At 35.9% G+C, this 19,494-nt stretch overlaps 1 protein-coding gene across 3 annotated transcripts; it reads right to left on the bottom strand.

The window, feature by feature from the left end:
- Window positions 1-3,894: 3,894 nt before the first annotated feature.
- On the bottom strand, window positions 3,895-19,470 carry ZCRB1 (zinc finger CCHC-type and RNA binding motif containing 1). Of its 3 annotated transcripts, XM_016201137.2 has the most exons (9): window positions 19,288-19,470; window positions 18,129-18,214; window positions 15,263-15,291; window positions 12,551-12,662; window positions 12,111-12,218; window positions 9,233-9,345; window positions 9,066-9,141; window positions 7,937-8,083; window positions 3,895-4,698 (listed from the first exon to the last, which is right to left on the bottom strand). In XM_016201137.2, exons 2-8 carry the CDS (start codon window positions 18,210-18,212, stop codon window positions 7,952-7,954), a joined length of 654 nt encoding a protein of 217 aa, XP_016056623.2. In that variant the 5' UTR covers window positions 18,213-18,214; window positions 19,288-19,470; the 3' UTR covers window positions 3,895-4,698; window positions 7,937-7,951. The 3 variants fall into 3 exon arrangements, with proteins under 3 accessions (XP_016056623.2, XP_016056622.2, XP_016056624.2); XM_016201136.2 differs by lacking the exon at window positions 3,895-4,698 and having other exon boundaries at window positions 5,256-8,083; XM_016201138.2 differs by lacking the exons at window positions 3,895-4,698; window positions 15,263-15,291 and having other exon boundaries at window positions 5,256-8,083; window positions 19,288-19,467.
- Between the last annotated feature and the right edge of the window lie 24 nt (window positions 19,471-19,494).

Raw genomic sequence — 19,494 nt, 5'->3', positions numbered from 1 at the left:
AAATTACATAATTACTACCCATTAAACATAGGAAACAAAATAAACTTAAAACATTATGCATAATACATAAAGTTGTCCTTATTAACATGTACTTTTTGTTTAAAATTTCACCCTGAATTCAGAGGTTCCCTAGAATACCATCCATCGTAGAGTATTAGTACGTTAAACCCAATTATAACACAGCTCGTTAGTACTTAGATTTGTATACTTGTGTCAAATCATTTCCACTGAAAACTGTGTCTTGTCCTAAAACATTTTAGTAATTTATTTGTTTAAGCTACGGGTCAAATAATATTTCCCTGAAAAACAAATATTATAGTCTTAGTCTAAAAAAGGCATGAATTTTCCTCACAAACAACAGGATTTTTGTATATTTGTGTTTAGTAAGGCAAGTAACTTCCAACATACCATGGCAGTGTAACAGGCATAATCATTTTTTCCAGATGTGTTTAAGTTCTGAGTCACTATTCATTAGCTCTATAGGATAACTTCATAAAATTTGATCTTAAAAAATTAAACCACTCTTTTCAATCTTCTGCACATTTTATGTATATACTGTTTTCTCTCATAAGTCCCAATTGTATTAATATACATTCAGTCCCATTTCCCCATCTCTTTATAGTCTAAAAGTGATACTTTCAAGTCCAGAGAAAGAAGAATGAGAGTATCAGAAAAAGGGATTAAGAAATGGAGTTTCCATAAGTCTGGAGATTAACAAGAAAAAGGTGGCAGAAGGATGGCTTGAAAAAGAGACGTGAAAGAGAGAAGCACTGAGTCTAATCTAGTGCTGATCGTAATATGTTTCCATGCCTGACTACAGACTTTGGAATGTCTTTGGGCTGCAGTAATCAGAAGACTTAAATGGGTTCCACATTCAAGAGAACTCCTCTGCATGGATATCAGCAGACAAGCTGATGCCTGTTCTTTGCTGGGGGCCCAGCTGAACTTTTGAGCGCCCACACATTCTCCGTGTGGTTTGCTTTCTACAGCACAATGGCTGGGCTCCCGAGCGGAGCTTCCTGAGTGCTTGTTCTCAGAACAAGCGTCGGAGGCCCAGGTGAAAAAAACGGAATGATAATAAAAATACAGCTTATTAAAAATTGTGCAAGGCAGCTAAATAGTGCTCAGAGGTTCATTTATCATCTAAATATGTATATATTAGCAAGTGAGAAAGGTTGACTATCAATGATCTAAGCATTCATTTCAGGAAGTTAGAAAAAAAAAGTACAACAAAATAAAACTTCAAAAGGTCCAAGTAGGAAGTAATAAAGATAAGAGCAGGAAATAATAAAATAAATAAACATACAGTTGAAAAGACCAACAACGCTAAAATTAAATTGATAAACCTCTGGTAAGACTAATAAAAAAAGGAAACCAAATGGCCATTTGTTCTAAACTATTTAAAAAGTTAATAAAAAGTTAATACGAGGCTATTATGTACAACTTTATATCAACAATTTTGAAATTATTTGCAAATATGATTAAGTTAAGTACTTTGAGATGGAGAGAATGTCTTGTATTAGTAGGTTGGGCCCGAGGTAATGACAAGGGTCCTTATTTATTCATTTACATGACAAAGGTTCTTACAAGTGAGAGAGAAAGGGAGAAGGTCAAAGTGATCCCCTAATAATCATTTTAGTTTTTATGTCTGCTCTTTCATTCCCAATTTTAGTAATTTGTGTATTTTCTCTTATCCTCCACCCTGTCAGTAGATCTTAAGATTTCTCGATTTTGTTATCTTTTCAAAGCAGCAACTTTTGGTTTCATTGATTTTTTTTCCTACTCTTCTTTCCGTTTTCTATTTCATTGATTTCTACTCTGATCTTTATTATTTCTTTTTCTCTGGTTTGGATTTAGTTTTCTGGTTTCCTAGGTGGAAGCTTAGGCTGTTGATTTGACACCTTTCATCTTTTTTAATATTGGAGTTCAAATCTGTAACTTCGCTTCTAAGCTACATCCCATAAATTTTGATATGTCAAGTTTTTATTATCATTCAGGTAAAAATATTTTCTCATATTTTTTTATTTCTTCTTTGACCCATGGGGCATATGGTTGTTTAATTTCCAAATGTTTGTGGATTTTTCAAGTTTTCTTTTGTTGATTTCTAACTGAAAGCTCACCTAGCAGTTGACTAGAGCATCGCATGTGGCCTATTCAGCATGGTGGTCTTCTGACAATGTCTAGTTTCCCCCAGAGTGGATATGGCATATTTCAAAGGTGTGTCGAGTCCATTTGTTTTTATAAATATTTTAATAACTATATATTTTTGTTTCTATAAGTTGTACTTATTTCTTTTTCAATCCAGTTTTTTCCTAATAGTCTTAGTCTTCTGTTATATTTCATTTTTGTCTTTTATAACTTTAATCATCTTTATTGAATATATCTGATAATACTTTTATCTGTGCTTTGGAAGTTTAATTTTGTCCACTGACACTTGCATGTGTGGATTGTTTCTGCATGTTTTATAATTTTAGACTGTGACTCATCTTCAGTGTAGTTTTATCTCTGAGGATCCTGTGTAGTCTAAGCTGAAGGCATGTTCACCTTCAGTCAGCTTTCACTTGCTTCTGTCAAGTGCCCCAGGGATATTACGAGTTGGTGACTATAACTGCATCCAGAAACATTCAATAGACAATCTTGTTTTTCCATAGCAACATTTTAGGTTTTCTGGTTTGTTTGTTTTCTGTAATAGAATTTTTGGAGTCAAGACTACACAGCTAATTTCTAAAGGCCCTAAAATAAACATCATTTTGATCAAAATTTAAATATTAAGTTTGGATAAATTTGTACTGATTTCCTAATACAAATAGAAGAATTTCATTTTAATATTTACTATAAAGCTTAGAGCTATGAAGTTATTCTTATTGCAATAAATATGCATCCAGGTACAAAGCAAAATTAAAAAATTTTAATATTTTAATTGCTATAATTTAAAGGGTCAACTATGTGTTAAACTCTATTGTCTCACTAATGAATCTAGAAAGGTGTTTTAAATTTTGTTTTACTTTTTCAATTACAGTTTACATACAATAATATATTAGTTTCAGGTGTACAATATAGTGATTAGACATTTATATAACTTATGAAGTGATTACCCCGATAAGTCTAGTACCCGAAAGATATATATTATCATTCCCTTTTCTAAGTAGGGACACTGAAACTCAAAGAATGGTGGATCTGGGACTCAGATATCTTTCTGTTTGACTTCAAACTCTAGACTTTTAACAGCAAAATGTTAATTATTCTCTTTGGTATTTTAAAAAATGTTATGTTGAAAATAGATATACCCAGGGCAGCTGTGCAGCTCTCTTCACTGTGGATACTGAAGGACCCAGGGCAACATCTTGAATATCATGAGCATTGCTGATACTATGCCAGGAGAAAAAGAGAACTCTAGAGTATCTTGTAGCAACAATTAAATGCTTTCTTCAGAAATAACACGCATGGTTTCTGCTCACAACTCACTGACCGGAACTGGTCACTTTTCCCACACACAAGTGGGTCAGAAATTGCAATCCCTCTAATATTTAGTGAGCTAAATATTGACTTACTATCAACCTATTGAATGAATCTCAACTTCAGCTGATGGCTTGTTCCCTTCAAGGTCATAATAACAGTTCCAGACATCACACCCAGAAAAGCAGCATTCAGAAAAATGGCCATCACTATTCTTTTTTGTTGTTGTCAATCCTCACCCGAGGATATATATTTTTCCCCAATCTTCACCCTAGGACATGCTTTCCATTGCTTTTCGGGGCGTGTAAGGTGGGGGGGGAGAGGGAGAGGGAGAGGGAGAGGGAGAGGGAGGGGGAGGGGGAGGGGGAGGGGGAGGGGGAGGGGGAGAGAGGGGGGGGGAGAGAGAGAAACATTGATGTAAGAGAGACACATCGACTGGCTGCCTCCTGCACATGCCCCAACCAGGGCAGGGGATTGAACATGCAACCGAGGTGTGTGCCCTTGGCCTGAATCAAACCCAGGACCCTTTAATCCACAGGCCAACACTCTAATCACTGAGCCAAACTGGCCAGGGCTGTTTGCCTGAATTGAAATCCTATTTGTGCTTAATGACTGACTTTGGGTACATTACTTCACCTCTCTGTGCGTCAATTCTGTCATCTATATAATGATGAAAATAATGTCTACCTAAAAGGGATTGTTAGTTTATATTTGTAGTGATTTTAAAACAGTGCTTGCGCATCAACCAGGGCCAGGGATTGAGCCTGTAATGGACACACATGCCCTTGGCCAGAATCAAACCCAGGACCCTGGGCCAACACGGTAACCACTGAGACAAACCAACTAGTGCTTAACTGAAATTATTAATTGATGCTATCTATAACAGTACCTAAGGAGTCTTAAAATTTGGATCTTATGAAAGCAATTTTTAAAATAACTGACAGTAGTTAAACCCATTCTGTGGACCTAGGGTTGTCTCTAACTGTAATTACTTACATTGTTACTTTAGTAACAGTGCTTATCAAACTGCTTTCCAAAGAGGCTTTACCTTCTTTCCATATGTTCTGCAAATAGTCTGTGAAAATTGCATACTATGGTAAATGGCTTCTTTGTGTTTGGTGCTGCATCTGTATTTTCTCTGTGCCTCCTGCTCAGCTGCCTTGGTATTCTGTCTTTGACAATGATGAAAGGAGAGCTTAAGATTCTTTTGATAGGATAAGTAATTTCCACATTGATTCCAACCTGAAAATAGATGAAACATTGTATAGAAACATCCCTAGTCTATGTGAGTTGGGTGGCACTGACCATACTACCCATCTTCAGCCATGGGACTGTGACATAGGCTTAGCCAACCAGGGCTTGTCTTAGGATTTTTGCTGGAACCATTGGGGAAGAGGGCTTCACAATATTAGGACTCCTAGCTTTAGAGATACTGGTAGTCATCTCTGCTATTACATAAAGAAAGTTTGTTGGAAAATCAAACCAATGTTGTACAGAGGAAAGTAGAGGTAAGAGGTAAAGAAAAATGGGTTTCTAATTATATTTTTAACCCATTCATCCATTTCTGAAGCTGAATGTCTCACTTAACGACCCTTCCTGTCACCTTTTAAAATCGTGCTTTCACTCCTCTATATATGGAGTCTAAATTACTGATTTATCTATGCTATATTCTATGTAAAGCTTTCAAGTACTGTGTACTTCTCTAGATGTAGTAGCCAAGATTTTATTATTCATAATTTTAATGCCCATATATTTCATGATCACTGTTGTGTTCCACATCTACGCACACTTATTGAATATAAAACAAATGAGTTAACATTTAATATTTATAAATATGTCATATTATAATTGGCCATAACTGATTTTTATGATAATCTGAAAATTATGATTAGCAGTTTCAGAAAAGGCATCTAGTCCAAAGAGCAAATGAGTGAATAAATCATTGCAGAAGAAAACAATTTATACCCAGCATTATTCTGATTAATAAATGCTTTCATATTAGAAAGCACAAAGTTATTATAGGTCTACAGTTCCTTTTTCTGAAATCCATGGGGCCAGATATATATTTTTTTAATGTATCTTGATTTTTGGAAGTATTACAGATATCTCCTTTTTCCTTCCCATTGATTCCTTCCACCCGGCATCTGTCCTCCCAGGTCTGTGTCCATAGGTTATGCATATAGATTTTAAAAATGTTTTTATTGATTTCAGAGGAAGGCGGAAGGATAGATAGAAACATCAACAATGATAGAGTCATTGATTTGCTGCCTCCTGCATACCCCCTACTGGGGATCGAGCCCAAAACCCAGGCTTGTGCCCTGACTGGGAATCAAACCATGATCTCCCGGATCATAGGTCGACACTCAACCAGTGAGCCACACCAGCCGGGAAAGCCAGATAGATTTTTAAAGCAAGAATTCCTCAGCTCCTCTAAGATCCCTTTTTTAGTCTGGCTATTTGGGTCTCTATTGTGTTGGAGGCTTTCCTCAAATGTTTGTTGATGCTGATCTGTCTATTCATATTTGAATGTATTCATATAAACTTTTCTATATTTTATGGCAAAATTTTCCCCCAACTTTCTTCTTTAAATTTGGTGAATTAATGGGTGGAACAGAAAGTGGAGTCCAGCACTCAGCTGTTTTATCTGTTTTCCTCATTGTAATCCAGAAGATTCTTTGCTGATGAGTGGTTAACACTTTCATTAGCTTTGTAGTTTTCAAAGTGGAAATATTTTTATTGTTTTTAGTAATTTAAAAAAACTAACAAATTGGTGCTTAAGAGCATTCAAACACTATAGAAATATACAAAGTAGAAAATTAAAGGCTACATAATCCCATTCCCATATACCTATCTGCAGAAGGTATGGGAAGATATACAATACATAAAAAATGAGACAATAATTAACTGTAGGAAAAATGTAATCACAGTATACTTGTTAGCTCAGAAGTGAACTAACAAGTACTTACATGGTCATAAAGTAAGAAATAAATATGGACCTAACCAAAAATTTTAACCTAGCCATATTGAGAAAATGGAGGAAGGCAGTAGGGAGTATAGGAGATGGAAAAATCCTCCTTTATCCCTTTATGAATTAAGTGGAAAAATATATGCATTTTATTTAGGAAAATATATGTACATATGAAAAGAAAGAGCTTAAGTTAGCTGCTCTGGGGAATGGAACTTGGTGCCAAAGGCAAGGCCAATTAATGCTGTTTGGTTATAATCTTTTAGAGGTACTTTATATTTTATGGGAAATTACAATGTATCCAGATTAGTATAAAGCTAAAAGAAATAAGGTGACAAAACACCCATATTTAAAAACAAAATTCTCTTGAAATTTTATTAATATTTAATAACAATAAATTATTCAACTTTTTCACAGTCTTTATGAAGCTTTTGTTTTGCAGATGAAATTTATTTTAAAAGTCCTCATGTAAACCAATCAAGACGAATAAACTTTTATAATGAACTCTCAAACAAATCTTTCTTTTTGTTGCTAATCCTCACCTGAGGATATTTTTTCCATTGATTTTCAGAGAGAGTGGAAGGGAGGCAGGAGAGAGAGCAACAACAATGTGAGAGAGAGATATCATTGTTTGACCTCTGGCTGGCTCAGTGGTTAATTTGCATCAGAGAGATCCAAATTAAACCGCAATGATGTACCACCTCACACCTGTGATCAATAAATCAACAAACAAGTGCTGGTGAGGATGTGGAGAAAAAGGAACTGCTGGTGGGAGTGCAGACTACTGCAAACACTATGGAAAACAGTTTCCTCAAAAAATTAAAAATGGAACTGCCATTTGATCCAGTGATCCCACTTATAGGAATATATCCTAAGGTGCCTGAAACACCAATCAGAAAAAATATATGCACCCCTATGTTCATAGCAGTGCAATTTACAACAGCCAAGATCTGGAAACAGCCAAGTGCCCATCAGTAGATGAGTGGATAAAAAAGCTGTAGGACATTTATACCATGGAATACTATGCGGCTGTGAAAAAGAAGGAACTATTACCCTTTGAGACAACATAGAGGGCTTGGAGATTATTATGCTAAGTGAAATAAGTCAGTCATAAAAAGACAAATATTACATGATCTCACATGTGGAATCTAATGAACAAAAGAAACTGACAAACAAAATAGATTCAGAGTCAAGGAAGCATGCATCAGACTGACTAATCTCAGATGGAAGGGGGGGAGGACGCAGGAAGAGATTAACCAGAGAACTTGTATGCATATAGGCATAACCCATGGACACAGACAATAGTGCGGTTAAGAGCTAAAGCCTGGGGAGGTGACCGGAGCTGGGAGGAGTGGGTCAGTCGAGGAATAAAAAGGGACATCTGTAATACTTTCAACAATACATTTAAAAAAATTATTTGGTATTAAGTATTTTTATACTCAAATTCTAAAAGCAATCTTTAGTCCCAACTGAACTTGATACTCTAAGATTTCAAAAAAATTTAATGATATTTACATAGTAAGTATAATTTTAATCACTAAGTTCTTCCTCATCACTGAAATATGTGCTTTTCTTTATCCTTGGGCGTCTTGAATCATCAGATGTTGAGGGACCCCCTGAACTGGGTTTCCATTTTTTTTGTTCTTCCTCAATTTTGGCTTGCTGTAATATGAATCAGAAAACAAACAAAATATTAATTCAAAACAATGCAAAAACACACGTGTCAACACCCCTACCCTCCCAGCCCATGCAAACAATTCTTTTTTTTTTAAAAATATATCTTTATTGATTTCAGAGAGAGGAAAGGAGAGGGAGAGAGAGATAGAAACATCAATGATGAGAGATTCATTGATCAAGCCCACAACCTGGGCATGTGCCCTGACTGGGAATAGAACCCAGATTGCCTGGATCCCAGGTCGATGCTCAACCGCTGAGCCACGCCCGGCCAGCCATGCAAACAATTCTACTCCATCAGGATGCTCTGCCCTCACTCCCAAGTTATATTTCAGTCTCACCATGTTACTCAAAATAATTTTAGGCAATTTCTACTAATTAACAGGCCCAGGAAATGAAGCCTACTTTCCAATCCTGCTAGAGGTAGGAATGTTATACAAAATATGACACTAGTTAACTAAAAGGAAAAATAAATTGACATATACATTTACCATTTATCAACTACATTAAAACAAAATATCTGGCTGTATAAAAATTAGGAGATTATGTACCCTTCTTTAAAAAATGTTTCATATATTTGTATTAAGGCCTTTAATGGTCAAAAATATGTTTTTGGTTTTGTTTTGAAGTGAAGCTTCTTTTCAAAGATATCTTTTCAATATCTTTAATAAAATCTTTTTCTTGGGCTAAACTCACTTTAATCAAATAGTTCTGCTCAATTCTATAATGAAAACAAATGAAGGTATTAAAAGTGTTGTGAGACCTTTAAAATCTAGAAAGAAGCAATAGGAACTTTTCCATCATACTGTTCTAAAGACCTTAGAGAAGCAGCCTGTCTTCTGAAGGTTAGGAGGTGAAGGGGAAAAGACAGGTTGCCACAAGGAGATGATCAATTACGTAAGCAAGGAATATAAAACTGTTAATCCAAGGCAGCTATGGCATGGGGCCTTTTAAAAGAACTACTTAGTACCTGGAAAGCTATGGCCTGACTGAGGCTGTCAAGAGCAGGATCCTCCCCTTCATCTTCACTTTCTTCTATTTCTTCACTAAATTAAAAAAAAATCAGAATGCACTTAACCAAAAGTAAAATGACAGAAGCAACACTATCATGTATTTAGTAAGAGTGGATATACATACATTTCTTCTTCTGGTTCAGGAATTTTCTTTTTTTTCTTCTTCTCTTTTTTCTTTGGAGGTTCACGTTCTCCAAGCATATTTTTAGGACAGGCATAACTTAAGTGTCCACTTTCCTTTTGTTTCCCATTGAAAAGGAAAGGAAAAATGATATTTGTTGTTATTAACAGAAACTTGCCTGGTAACTGAAGACTAAAAGGTTTTAGAACTTAAAAAAAGATATTGTCACACTGGGAACATACATAAAGAAATTAACAAAGCCCATTAATATTTAGGAGATTGTAACTCCTAATAAACTATTTAATAAGGGAGTATTTTAGAAGTCTGATAAGAGTAAAAGAAGTATTCTTTCTTCAAACATTTTCAATATCAAGGTTCATGATAAAAAACAATTCAAAATTTAAATGGGCTATCTACCTTAAATGTAAAAATTTTAAGTTATTATTTGATAAAATTGGGACAAAACTATTCCTAACTTCCAAGATGTTGCTTAACATCATGTTTTAAAAACAAATGGAAAATTTAGTTTCCTCACTTTTCCTATTAATTTCGTTTTGCTTCTTTCATATCTAGACTATACCTGCACTGTCCAATTATGGTAGCCACTAGCCATGATTTTTTTGTGGCTAGTGAGAACCTGTCTGAATTGATATGCACTATAAGGGTAAAATGCATACAGGATTTTGAAGACAATATAAAGAGTATAAAATACCTTAATTTTAAACAATATTAATTACAATAGTTCAAATGATAATATTTTAGGTATATATTGAGTTAAGCAAAATACTATTATTTTCTTTAATATATCTTTATTGATTTCAGAGCGAGGAAGGGAGAGGGAGAGAGATAGAAACATCAATGATAAGAGAGTCATTGATCGGCTGCAGCCCGCAACTCGGGCATGTGCCTGACCCAGGAATCGAACCCTGATCGCCTGGATCCTAGGTCAAAGCTCAACCGCTGAGCCACGCTCGGCCTGGCAAAATACTTAAATTTTATTTGTTTCTTTTTTAATGTGGGAACTAGAAAATTTAAATTACATTTGTGGCTTGCATTATATGCATATTTGACAGTGCTTGGGCTAGCCATAAAATTATAATGCACCATAACATTGAGTTGTAAAACATAAGACAATGTACTATAATCTGCATATTAGCTCATTAAAATACATTTAAGAAGTAATATGTGAGAGTGAGGTGTAATTAAGCCAAAAGGGAGAAATTGAGCCAGGATCAGAATAGAAAGGAAAAATAATCATGCGTTTCAAGAAAATTTAACAAAGCACAAAATGGACTGTGTACTTTGTATACCTGGGGACATGGCTGAATCCAACAGGTGTTATAGTTAATGAACTGCTGAGAGAATGTATTTAGAGAAGCATTTTCCACACTGTTTTTTAAATAAGGGTATACCAAAAAAATACTAGCATGTCCCATATTAAAAAAAAAAGGATTTGGTGCCCGTCTGAGCCTGGCTCAGTGGTTGAGTGTTGACCTAGGATCCAGGAGATCAAGGTTCGATTCCTGGTCAGGGCACATGCCTGGGTTGAGGGTTTGATCTCCAATGACTCTCATCATTGGTGTTTCTATCTATCTCTCCCTCTCCTTTCCTCTCTCTGAAATCAATAAATAAATAAATACACAAATAAATAAATGGATTTCGTAGTAAAATCATTTTGGGAAAAACCAGGCTAAATAAATGTAAACAAATGTTTTGGGGGGGAAATTTTTAAGAAGTATAAAAATGTACAGAACAAATCTGTGGATTTGATAATAATGTTTAGAAACTAAAAAGACAGAAGAGATTCATCCAGAACTTCTCAGATTATTTAATATTTATTATGAATATGAGGATACATACTAATCTATCTGACCACAATTGTTCCTCCCTCCCCATTTTTTTTCTTTTTAAATAAAACTCAGGACTCTGGAACACCGTTTCTGAAACATTAACATAAGAGCTATTAGAATCACAGGACTTGAAAGAATGCACTCAGAGCCCCTGCTTGCTCTTTCCTTCTTCCCTCCTCCCCTTCTTCCTTCCCTGTCTCCTTCCCTCCTTCTCTCCCATCTGTCCGTCCGTCCGTTTATTTAGTTTAGGGGTGAAGAGTTAGAGAGTGGCAGAGGGAAAAGGATGCCAGCTCATTTCCTTGTATCTTCCACATGATTTTGTAGCCAGGACAATGTCTTTCCCCAGCTCTCCATTAATATCCCTAGACGCTGTTTTTTAAGTATTTCATATAGGCGTTCTGAAAATTGACAGCAATGAGATCCTGACTGAAATTCTCTTGGTACCTTTACTGGCCTTATGCAAAATTGTTCTGCGGCTATATCTCTCTTAATCATCAAAAGATTAAATGGTTAATGATAGATGGTGAGAGCTAGATAAGAAAATTATCTATTTCAGTTACAAAACATTAGCAGTACTAATAGGAAAAACCATTACCAGTACTAATAGGAAAAAAACCCAACTTTTAAAACAGTATTTCATAGAGGATAGGTCATATGATAATGTTTATACTGAACTGTTATGCTTAAACAGTGGCAAAATATTACAGAAACAGGCAACATCCTATTAACAAACTATGGGTCACTAAAATTTTTCAAGACAATAATATAAGTAATTAGTCAATACTTTTTAATCCAACAATTTTCAAAGATTTAGAAACTGGAGAAAAGATCACTCCGCATCACCCAACTCAGGTTATCTTTATATACTATACTTCAATTGAGTTTACTTAGATGAGTCTAGAGTCTCAAATTAAAACAATTTTCATAATACAGTTTTAGCCATCCAGGAGATTTAGAGAGCACAAATAAAACACTGATGTGAAAATTACCATAAACTATAGAAAATCACATTAAGTTTTAGGTATACTCACCCCACATTCATAACACTTAGATTTATCAAAGTAGTTTCGTCTTCGGATGAACTCAGCTGCTCTTCCATTATCAATAGCAATGCTTGCTTTTATGACTCTACCAAACAGCTAAACCGGAGAAAAATGGAAATGTAGAAGGATGTATTCAATGATCCCATTTCCTCAAACCTTCAATTCCATTCTATATTTTAGATTATTTTAGCAATTGCCTACTTAGGTGTGACAAATTCTACTCAGTAAAATAGATTCTTACTTCCTTTTTCTACCAATGTTTTGGGGACCCAGTACAGTTTTGGTATCTTTTCTTTTCCATAAGTTAAATAATCTCAGAACCTACTGATATCCATCAGACTTGACCACTCACTACATCCTCAAATTTTTGGTCTGGATGAGCACAAAGGCTTTTGGGTTAAAAACTTTGTTGGGAACGAAAGGCTTACCTGTTTGTTGTTTATTGACCTGGTACAGTTCTGTGCAGAGTCTTTATCCAAAAATAAAATAAATGCAACACCTTTACTCTTCCTGGTATCTTTATCTTTCATTATAGTAACCCTTAAAACATAAACAAATAGTTAAAAGTAATGAGGCAGCAATAAATAAAATATTAATAATAACATGGAAGATTCCAGTGTTCAAAAAGGGTTAGTAAAACATTTACAGAGTAAGAGAAATTAATACATTTGACAAATATCTCTTCAAAGTTATGGGATATCAAGAATGGAAATGAGAAACTGTGACACAGTGCAACCTCTGTTCTCAAATTTAATTTGTTCTGGAAGGCTGTTTGAGAAGCGTTTTTTGAAAACCGAGTAATTTTTCCCCATTAGAAATAATGTAAACTGAATTAACCCATTCCAGATCCCCAAATGATTCCCCGTTTTAACCTTCTTATATACATGTCTAATGTACTGCTTAATCTATAAACAAACACTTCTTTTCTTAAATTTATCAAACCACTCCCTACTAGCCTTAAAGGAATCACTTTCAGCACTCTGTCCAGGGGTGTCTTTCAGGTCAGCAAGCAGCATCTTTGCTTGCTGATATATCACTGCCTCAGCAACGGCTGTCACTTGCAAAGGGCTTTTTGTTTATCCAATCAACAGTTTTTCTACCTCTTCAATTGCCTGTGATCATCGTTTCTTTCATACCCTTAGCAACATTAGCACTCTTGATGGCCTATTTATATGAATCCTTGACTTCCCCAGCTACAGGCAACAAAAGCATTCTCTTCTTTGTTTGTTGCCTGAGAGACCCTTTTTGTCATGCTGAGGTATCAGCTTGAAAGGGTTGTCAGTTCCAAAACTGCAGTTTTGTTGTCAACTGAGACATTTTTTTTCTGTGAACTTGGTCGGGAACCGAATTGTTTGAGATGGGAGAAGTTCGAGAAACTAGGTTTCACTGTACTGATGAACACAGGTATGATTAGGAGTATCTGATAAATCAAACTGTAATCAGACACTTAAGGATGAAGTAGATATTACAGAGACAACGTAACCTCAAAGAATAAGCATAATTCCTTAGCTCTACTAACTGTAGAAAACCACCCCCACAAAACTGAGGTATTCTCTTCTACACAAAAAGTAATATGATTTATTTTTTTCTAGGTTTCAGAATTTAACCGTATTCTTAAAATTACTTTAAAGACTCTCTAGCTCTGTGGTTCTTAGCCACAGAGTACCACCCAAAGTACCTAAGTGAGAGGAATGGTGATAAGAGCAGAGTCTGCTATTTCCCCTGACCTCTTCCACATCCTTAGTGCTTTTGACTCTTGTCATATGTCATTAAATATAGTTTAAAAAACAATGTGTAACCGGCTCTTTGGAGAAGTGGCTGATTCCATGGCTGGGATAGGGTAGGTGTAGGTGAACTATTTTCTTTAACTAGAAATCCTTTCTCCTCCTTTCTGCTAGCCTCTACTGAAAACTATGTAAAAAAACATGCCTCATCTCACATATTTTAATAAAAACTGCTTTAAGGTGGCATCTGCCAAGCCTAGCTCAATATGTTAAAACAGAAAGATACAAATGGGGAAACTAGTTTCTCAAGAGAGTGCATCTATCTGTTTATTCATGTGGTTGGTCACTCAATTAGCCTCAAGCCCACGCACTAAACACTCATAATATAAGGGCAGTAGGATAATGTTACTACTTCATTTAAAATTCTTTAATGGATTCCTGTTGTTCTTAGGATGAAAACCAAGTATCTTGCAACATGGCCAAAAGGCAAGATTAGGAACCTGCTTCCATCTCTGGACCTATCTTGATATTTCTTCCTCTTGCTCACTCATCTCTAGTCATATCGGCATTCTTTCTTTCTGTTCATGATCTCGCTTTATTTTCTCTTGCCACAGTGCCTTTGCACAAGCTGTTTCCTCTACCTAAAATGTTTCTTCCATTCTTTTTGTCTACTTAACTCTTACTCAGTCTTTAAGTTTCAACTCAAAGGATACTGACTTAGGTAAATCTACCCTATCTAGACTAGATCAGGTCTTCCCTGTTATAGGTGCTTATAACTCTGTGTCTTTAACTTCATAGCATTCTCATAGCATACCATGAGAATTTATAATTTATAATTATGTATTGGTATGGAAATTCATTAGGAGGTTCTGACAGACAGGAACAAAAGAAGAAAAGGTAATGGTAGAGTAAACGGAGTAGGCTCTGGAATCAAACTGTTGGACTTAAATCTTGTCTCCACCACAAACTAGCAATATAATTTTAGGTTTACTGTGTGCTTCAGTTTTGTCATTTATAATACCAGGATAATAACAGTATTTATCTTAAAAGGCAGTTGTTAGAATTTAATTGAGTCTTTCAAAAAAATTGTTTATACATGTTTATATTCATAGAAAAATGACAAATATACAGGGTGTCCCCCAAAAATGTATACATATTTTAACAGCTGATTGCTCAATTTTGAAAATGAAATTATTTTAATAAACACTGCCTTTATCATTATTCAAAGGGTGTGTGTATATATATATTTTGGAACACCCTATATGTAAAAATGTTAACAGTAGTATTTTTATTTACTTTGTTATATCAAATATCTGTTTTATAAAATATAGTAAATCTACTTCCATTAAAAAATAATGGAGAAGTAAATTCAGATAAACTTTTAAATGAAGTTTCAAAGTTTATGTGAATACTTACTTTACAACTTTGCCATACTTGGAAAATATCTGAAACAAAATACCACATAGTAATTTACAATTTAATTTAAAAATCACACAAAAATATTAAATTTTCAGGTTCTATACACTGATCACATTCTTTGTTATTGTTTATGAAAAATTTTAGCCCTTAGTCTATAAGGCAGATCCTAGAAGATATATATTTTTAGTGACAAGAATAATATTTTAATTTTTGTTATTGGAGTCACAGGTATCTGTCTTATTTCCTAAATTTCTGACAAATGAGTACATAAGAGGAAAAAATCACCCCACTCTTCATGTGTGGTAGATTGAAAGCACATACATTGCACAGTTGCTGTGTTCCTGTAGTATATCCATGGCAACTATCAACTGTTCCATAGCTCCAGAGAAACCTTGTATTTCAAATAACAATGTTGTATAATATAGTTACTCCTAGCCTACTCCCACCCAACCAAGCAATCAGTTTCAGAAGACAGATCTTTAGAGTGCTTATAAAACAAAACATAGCCCAGCCAGTGTGGCTCAGTGGTTGAGCATTGACCTATGATCCAGGAGATTGTGGTTTGATTCCCAGTCAGGGCACACGCCCGGGTTGTGGGCTCAATCCCCAATGGGGGGCATGCAGGAGGCAGCCGATCAATGACTCTCTCATCATTGACGATCCTATCTCTCTCCCTGAAATCAATAAAGACATATTAAAAACAAATAAACAAAACATAAAACAAGAAAGCTTCTATAATGAAAAATCCATTCGCATCAGTCTCCTTCTGCCCACCCCATATGTTGGTGAAACTTTATAGTTGACCCTTTCTTCTCTTTTACTTCTACATCATCACACTAAGCAATCTCACCTATTTCTGTTTCAGACAATACCTATATACTAACAGTTCCTATTATATAATGCTTCTTAAAAAAGTGTTTTAGAATACATTAATATATGAAAACAATAATAATAAATTTTTAGTTCTATAAGTAACTTGTGTAATGCTGGAATGTGATATAACTGGATTGCAGTGCTAGCCACACTGAATTCTGAAGACGAATTCAGAAAGCTTTCCATGTAACACTTTCAAAAGGCTTCTCATTTCACTCAGAGTCCTTACCATTACCTATGTAGGCCCTATATGTAGGGCTTACCTCCGACAGCTCCTCCTCTTCTCTCCAGTTGATTTACTCTGTACCTGAAATGCTTATCCCTTAGACATCTGCACAGCTGCCTCTTCCTTCCTTCAGGTCTTTATTGAAAAATCACCTCAATAAGGCTTTAAACCACCCATGAAAAATTTCACCTCCATTCCCAACTTAACATTTAATAACCCCCCTTTCCTGCTTTATTTTTTCTCCTTAGCACCTAACATCTTAGCATTAACTTTGTATCTAACAAATAACATCATTTGATTTTTTAATATTTTACATTGTCTGTCTATCCTTATATTGTGAATGCCAAGAGGGATTTTCATCTTTTGTTTGCTGATGTGTTCCTAGTATCTCTAACAGTGCTCAGCATAAGTAAGTGTTCAATAAATACAGAAATGTCTCTTCAGATAAAGGGTTAATATCCAAACTATATAAGGAACTCACACAACTTAACAAAAGGAAGACAAAAACAATCCAATTAAAAAATGGGCAAAGGACCTAAATAGACACTTCTCCAAAGAGGACTTACAAATGGCTAATAGACATGAAAAAATGTTCAATGTCGCTAATCATCAGAGAGATGCAAATTAAAACCACAATGAGGTATCACTTGACACCTGTCAGAATCGCTACCATCAACAAATCAACGAAATATAAGTGCTGGCGAGGGTGTGGAGAAAAGGGCACTACTATCTAGTACACTGCTGGTGGGAACGCAGACTGGAGCAGCCACTATGGAAAACAGTATGGAGTTTCCTTAAAAGATTAAAAATTGACCTGCAATTTGACCCAGTGATCCCACTTCTAGGAATGTATCCTAAGGAACCCGAAACACCAATCGCAAAGAACTTATGCATCCCTATGTTCACAGCAGTGCAATTTACAATAGCTAAGATCTGGAAATAGCCCAAGTGCCTATGAGTAGATGAGTGGATAAAACAGCTGTGGCACATATACACCATGGAATACTATGCAGCTGTAAAAAAGAAGGATCTTTTATCCTTTGGCACAGCATGGAGGGAACTAGAAAGTATTATGCTAAGTGAAATAAGCCAGTCAGAGAAAGACAAATACCACATGATCTCACTTATATGTGGAATATAATAATAAAAAAACCTGATGAACAAAACGCATCCAGAGATAGAGAAGCATAGAACAGACTGAGGGATCTCAGAGGGAAGGTGGGGAGTGGGGAGTGGGTGGGGAGAGATTAATCAAAGAACTTATACGTTTATAAGCATAACCCATGGACACAGACATTGTTATCGGGAAAGCCTGGGGGTGGGATAGATGTGGGGTAGAGGGGATCAATGGGGATAAGAAGGGGACATCTGTAATATTTTCAACAATAAAGAAACTTAAAAAAAAGAAAAAAAGAAAAAAAAGAAATGTCTCTATTTTGTAACAAGGAAGGAAGCTAAAGTTCATGTTTCCTGTGTTCTCTGGGATTCAAACTATCTTAAGTAAGTAATTAATCTAGTACTACTACTTATCATCTAGGCAGCATCTCTCTAGTTAACATCTACCTAAAGTAGAAGAAGAGGGTGCACTTGGAAGAAAGGATTCATGTCATTCCTTCCAGTTTTTCTCAACCACCCATTTGCAGGACAGGCATTGCAATGTACTTATTAAGAATTTTTGTGAAGGAGAACTATTTGCTTGAGCTACAACTGTTTCTCAAATACAGAATTCAAAAGATAATAGTACTAATACTAAAACAAACTTACCCGGTACAAGTCATTGTTGGTCAGGGAAAAGGGCAAGTTGGATACATACACTGTGCTTTTACTTGGGGCCAATCCACCACTCATTTCTAGAAAGGAAAACAAACAGATCCGAAAGCAATCTAAGCCAGGTATTCTTCATTCCAACTCAAACCCAATACAGACAATTGCTGATTTAATTATGCGAGATTCATACACCTTCCCTACTTCCTAGTAATAGTTAAGAATAATAATTCCAGTTGGGTGAATTAATGAATTCCTTTTCTCCAGACACCACCTAAAAGGTGTTTTCTGGTTCTATTTCAAATGGATTCTTCACACTAATCCTTTCAGTGCTGGTCTATGGTGGGAATGGAGAAGTGAATATTTTAAACAGGTGAAGGAAAAACTCTGAGTCTACTCTTAACTTTCCCTAGGGCTAAGGGCAAAATGTGCTTTCAAATACGCATAATACCTTGCATTCACACAGCAGAAAAAGCCTGGGATCTCAGAAAGAACCTAAGCCACTGATTTTCACTAATACTACGGGTGGGTACCTTTTTCATTGTCTTAATGTTTTCCCCTGGAGTGGCATTAATTGGAAATTTTAGCCCTACACTTTTATGCACATAAAGTTCTTTCAAATCACTAATTTTGTAGATTTTTGCTAAATTATGAAATGACACATTTTATTGTATGAATAGATTTCAATGCCTTGAAGGATGCTGACCTGTATATGTATTTTTAAGTTTACAAATATAATCTGTAACTTTCATACTGTATTTTACAAAGGCAGCAAACTATCTCAAAATTACATCTGGCTCAACTAACGACAAATTTTCGATTTAAAGAGCGTGTGTGGTATGTTTTAAGGAGGGGTACGGTCTATCACAAATGGCAAAATATTGATTCGAAGGCGTGCCAACTCGCTAAGTAACGGGAAAGACGCTTTGGGGGATGTATTTACACAACTTCAGAAACTCAACAGCGATGAGGTTGCTTTTGAAAAGTTTCTCCATTTGAAATTCTTTACACGTTAGCCGGTCTGGTGGGAACTGCGAAGGCAGCTAACGGTAAAGGTCCTGGACTAAAAAGGGTGGCGGGAGAAAGGGCACAACGTGTCGGCCGCCGGGTCTGGGGAGGGGCCCGCCGGAGGAAAGGCCGCAGCTGAGAAGGCGTTTACCTTCAGGTGGGGCGAGCCCGGGAGATCTGAAGAGCGTGAGCCCTCGGCTCAGTGGGGGCTCAACCCCGACAATCCCTCGTCCCTCGCAGTGGCCTTGGCATCGCGGGTGCTGGGAAGGGTCAAGCGCAGCAGACGAGAAGGTAACGGCGGTAAAGCCTGTCCCAGGTTCTCCTTAGACCCCGGCGCCGGAGGCTGGCCAGCGGCGGG

Source organism: Miniopterus natalensis, chromosome 2 (assembly GCF_054644295.1).
Source record: "Miniopterus natalensis isolate mMinNat1 chromosome 2, mMinNat1.hap1, whole genome shotgun sequence".
In the NCBI taxonomy this organism is placed as follows: domain Eukaryota; kingdom Metazoa; phylum Chordata; class Mammalia; order Chiroptera; family Miniopteridae; genus Miniopterus; species Miniopterus natalensis.
This window is presented reverse-complemented; position numbering and strand designations above follow the sequence as displayed.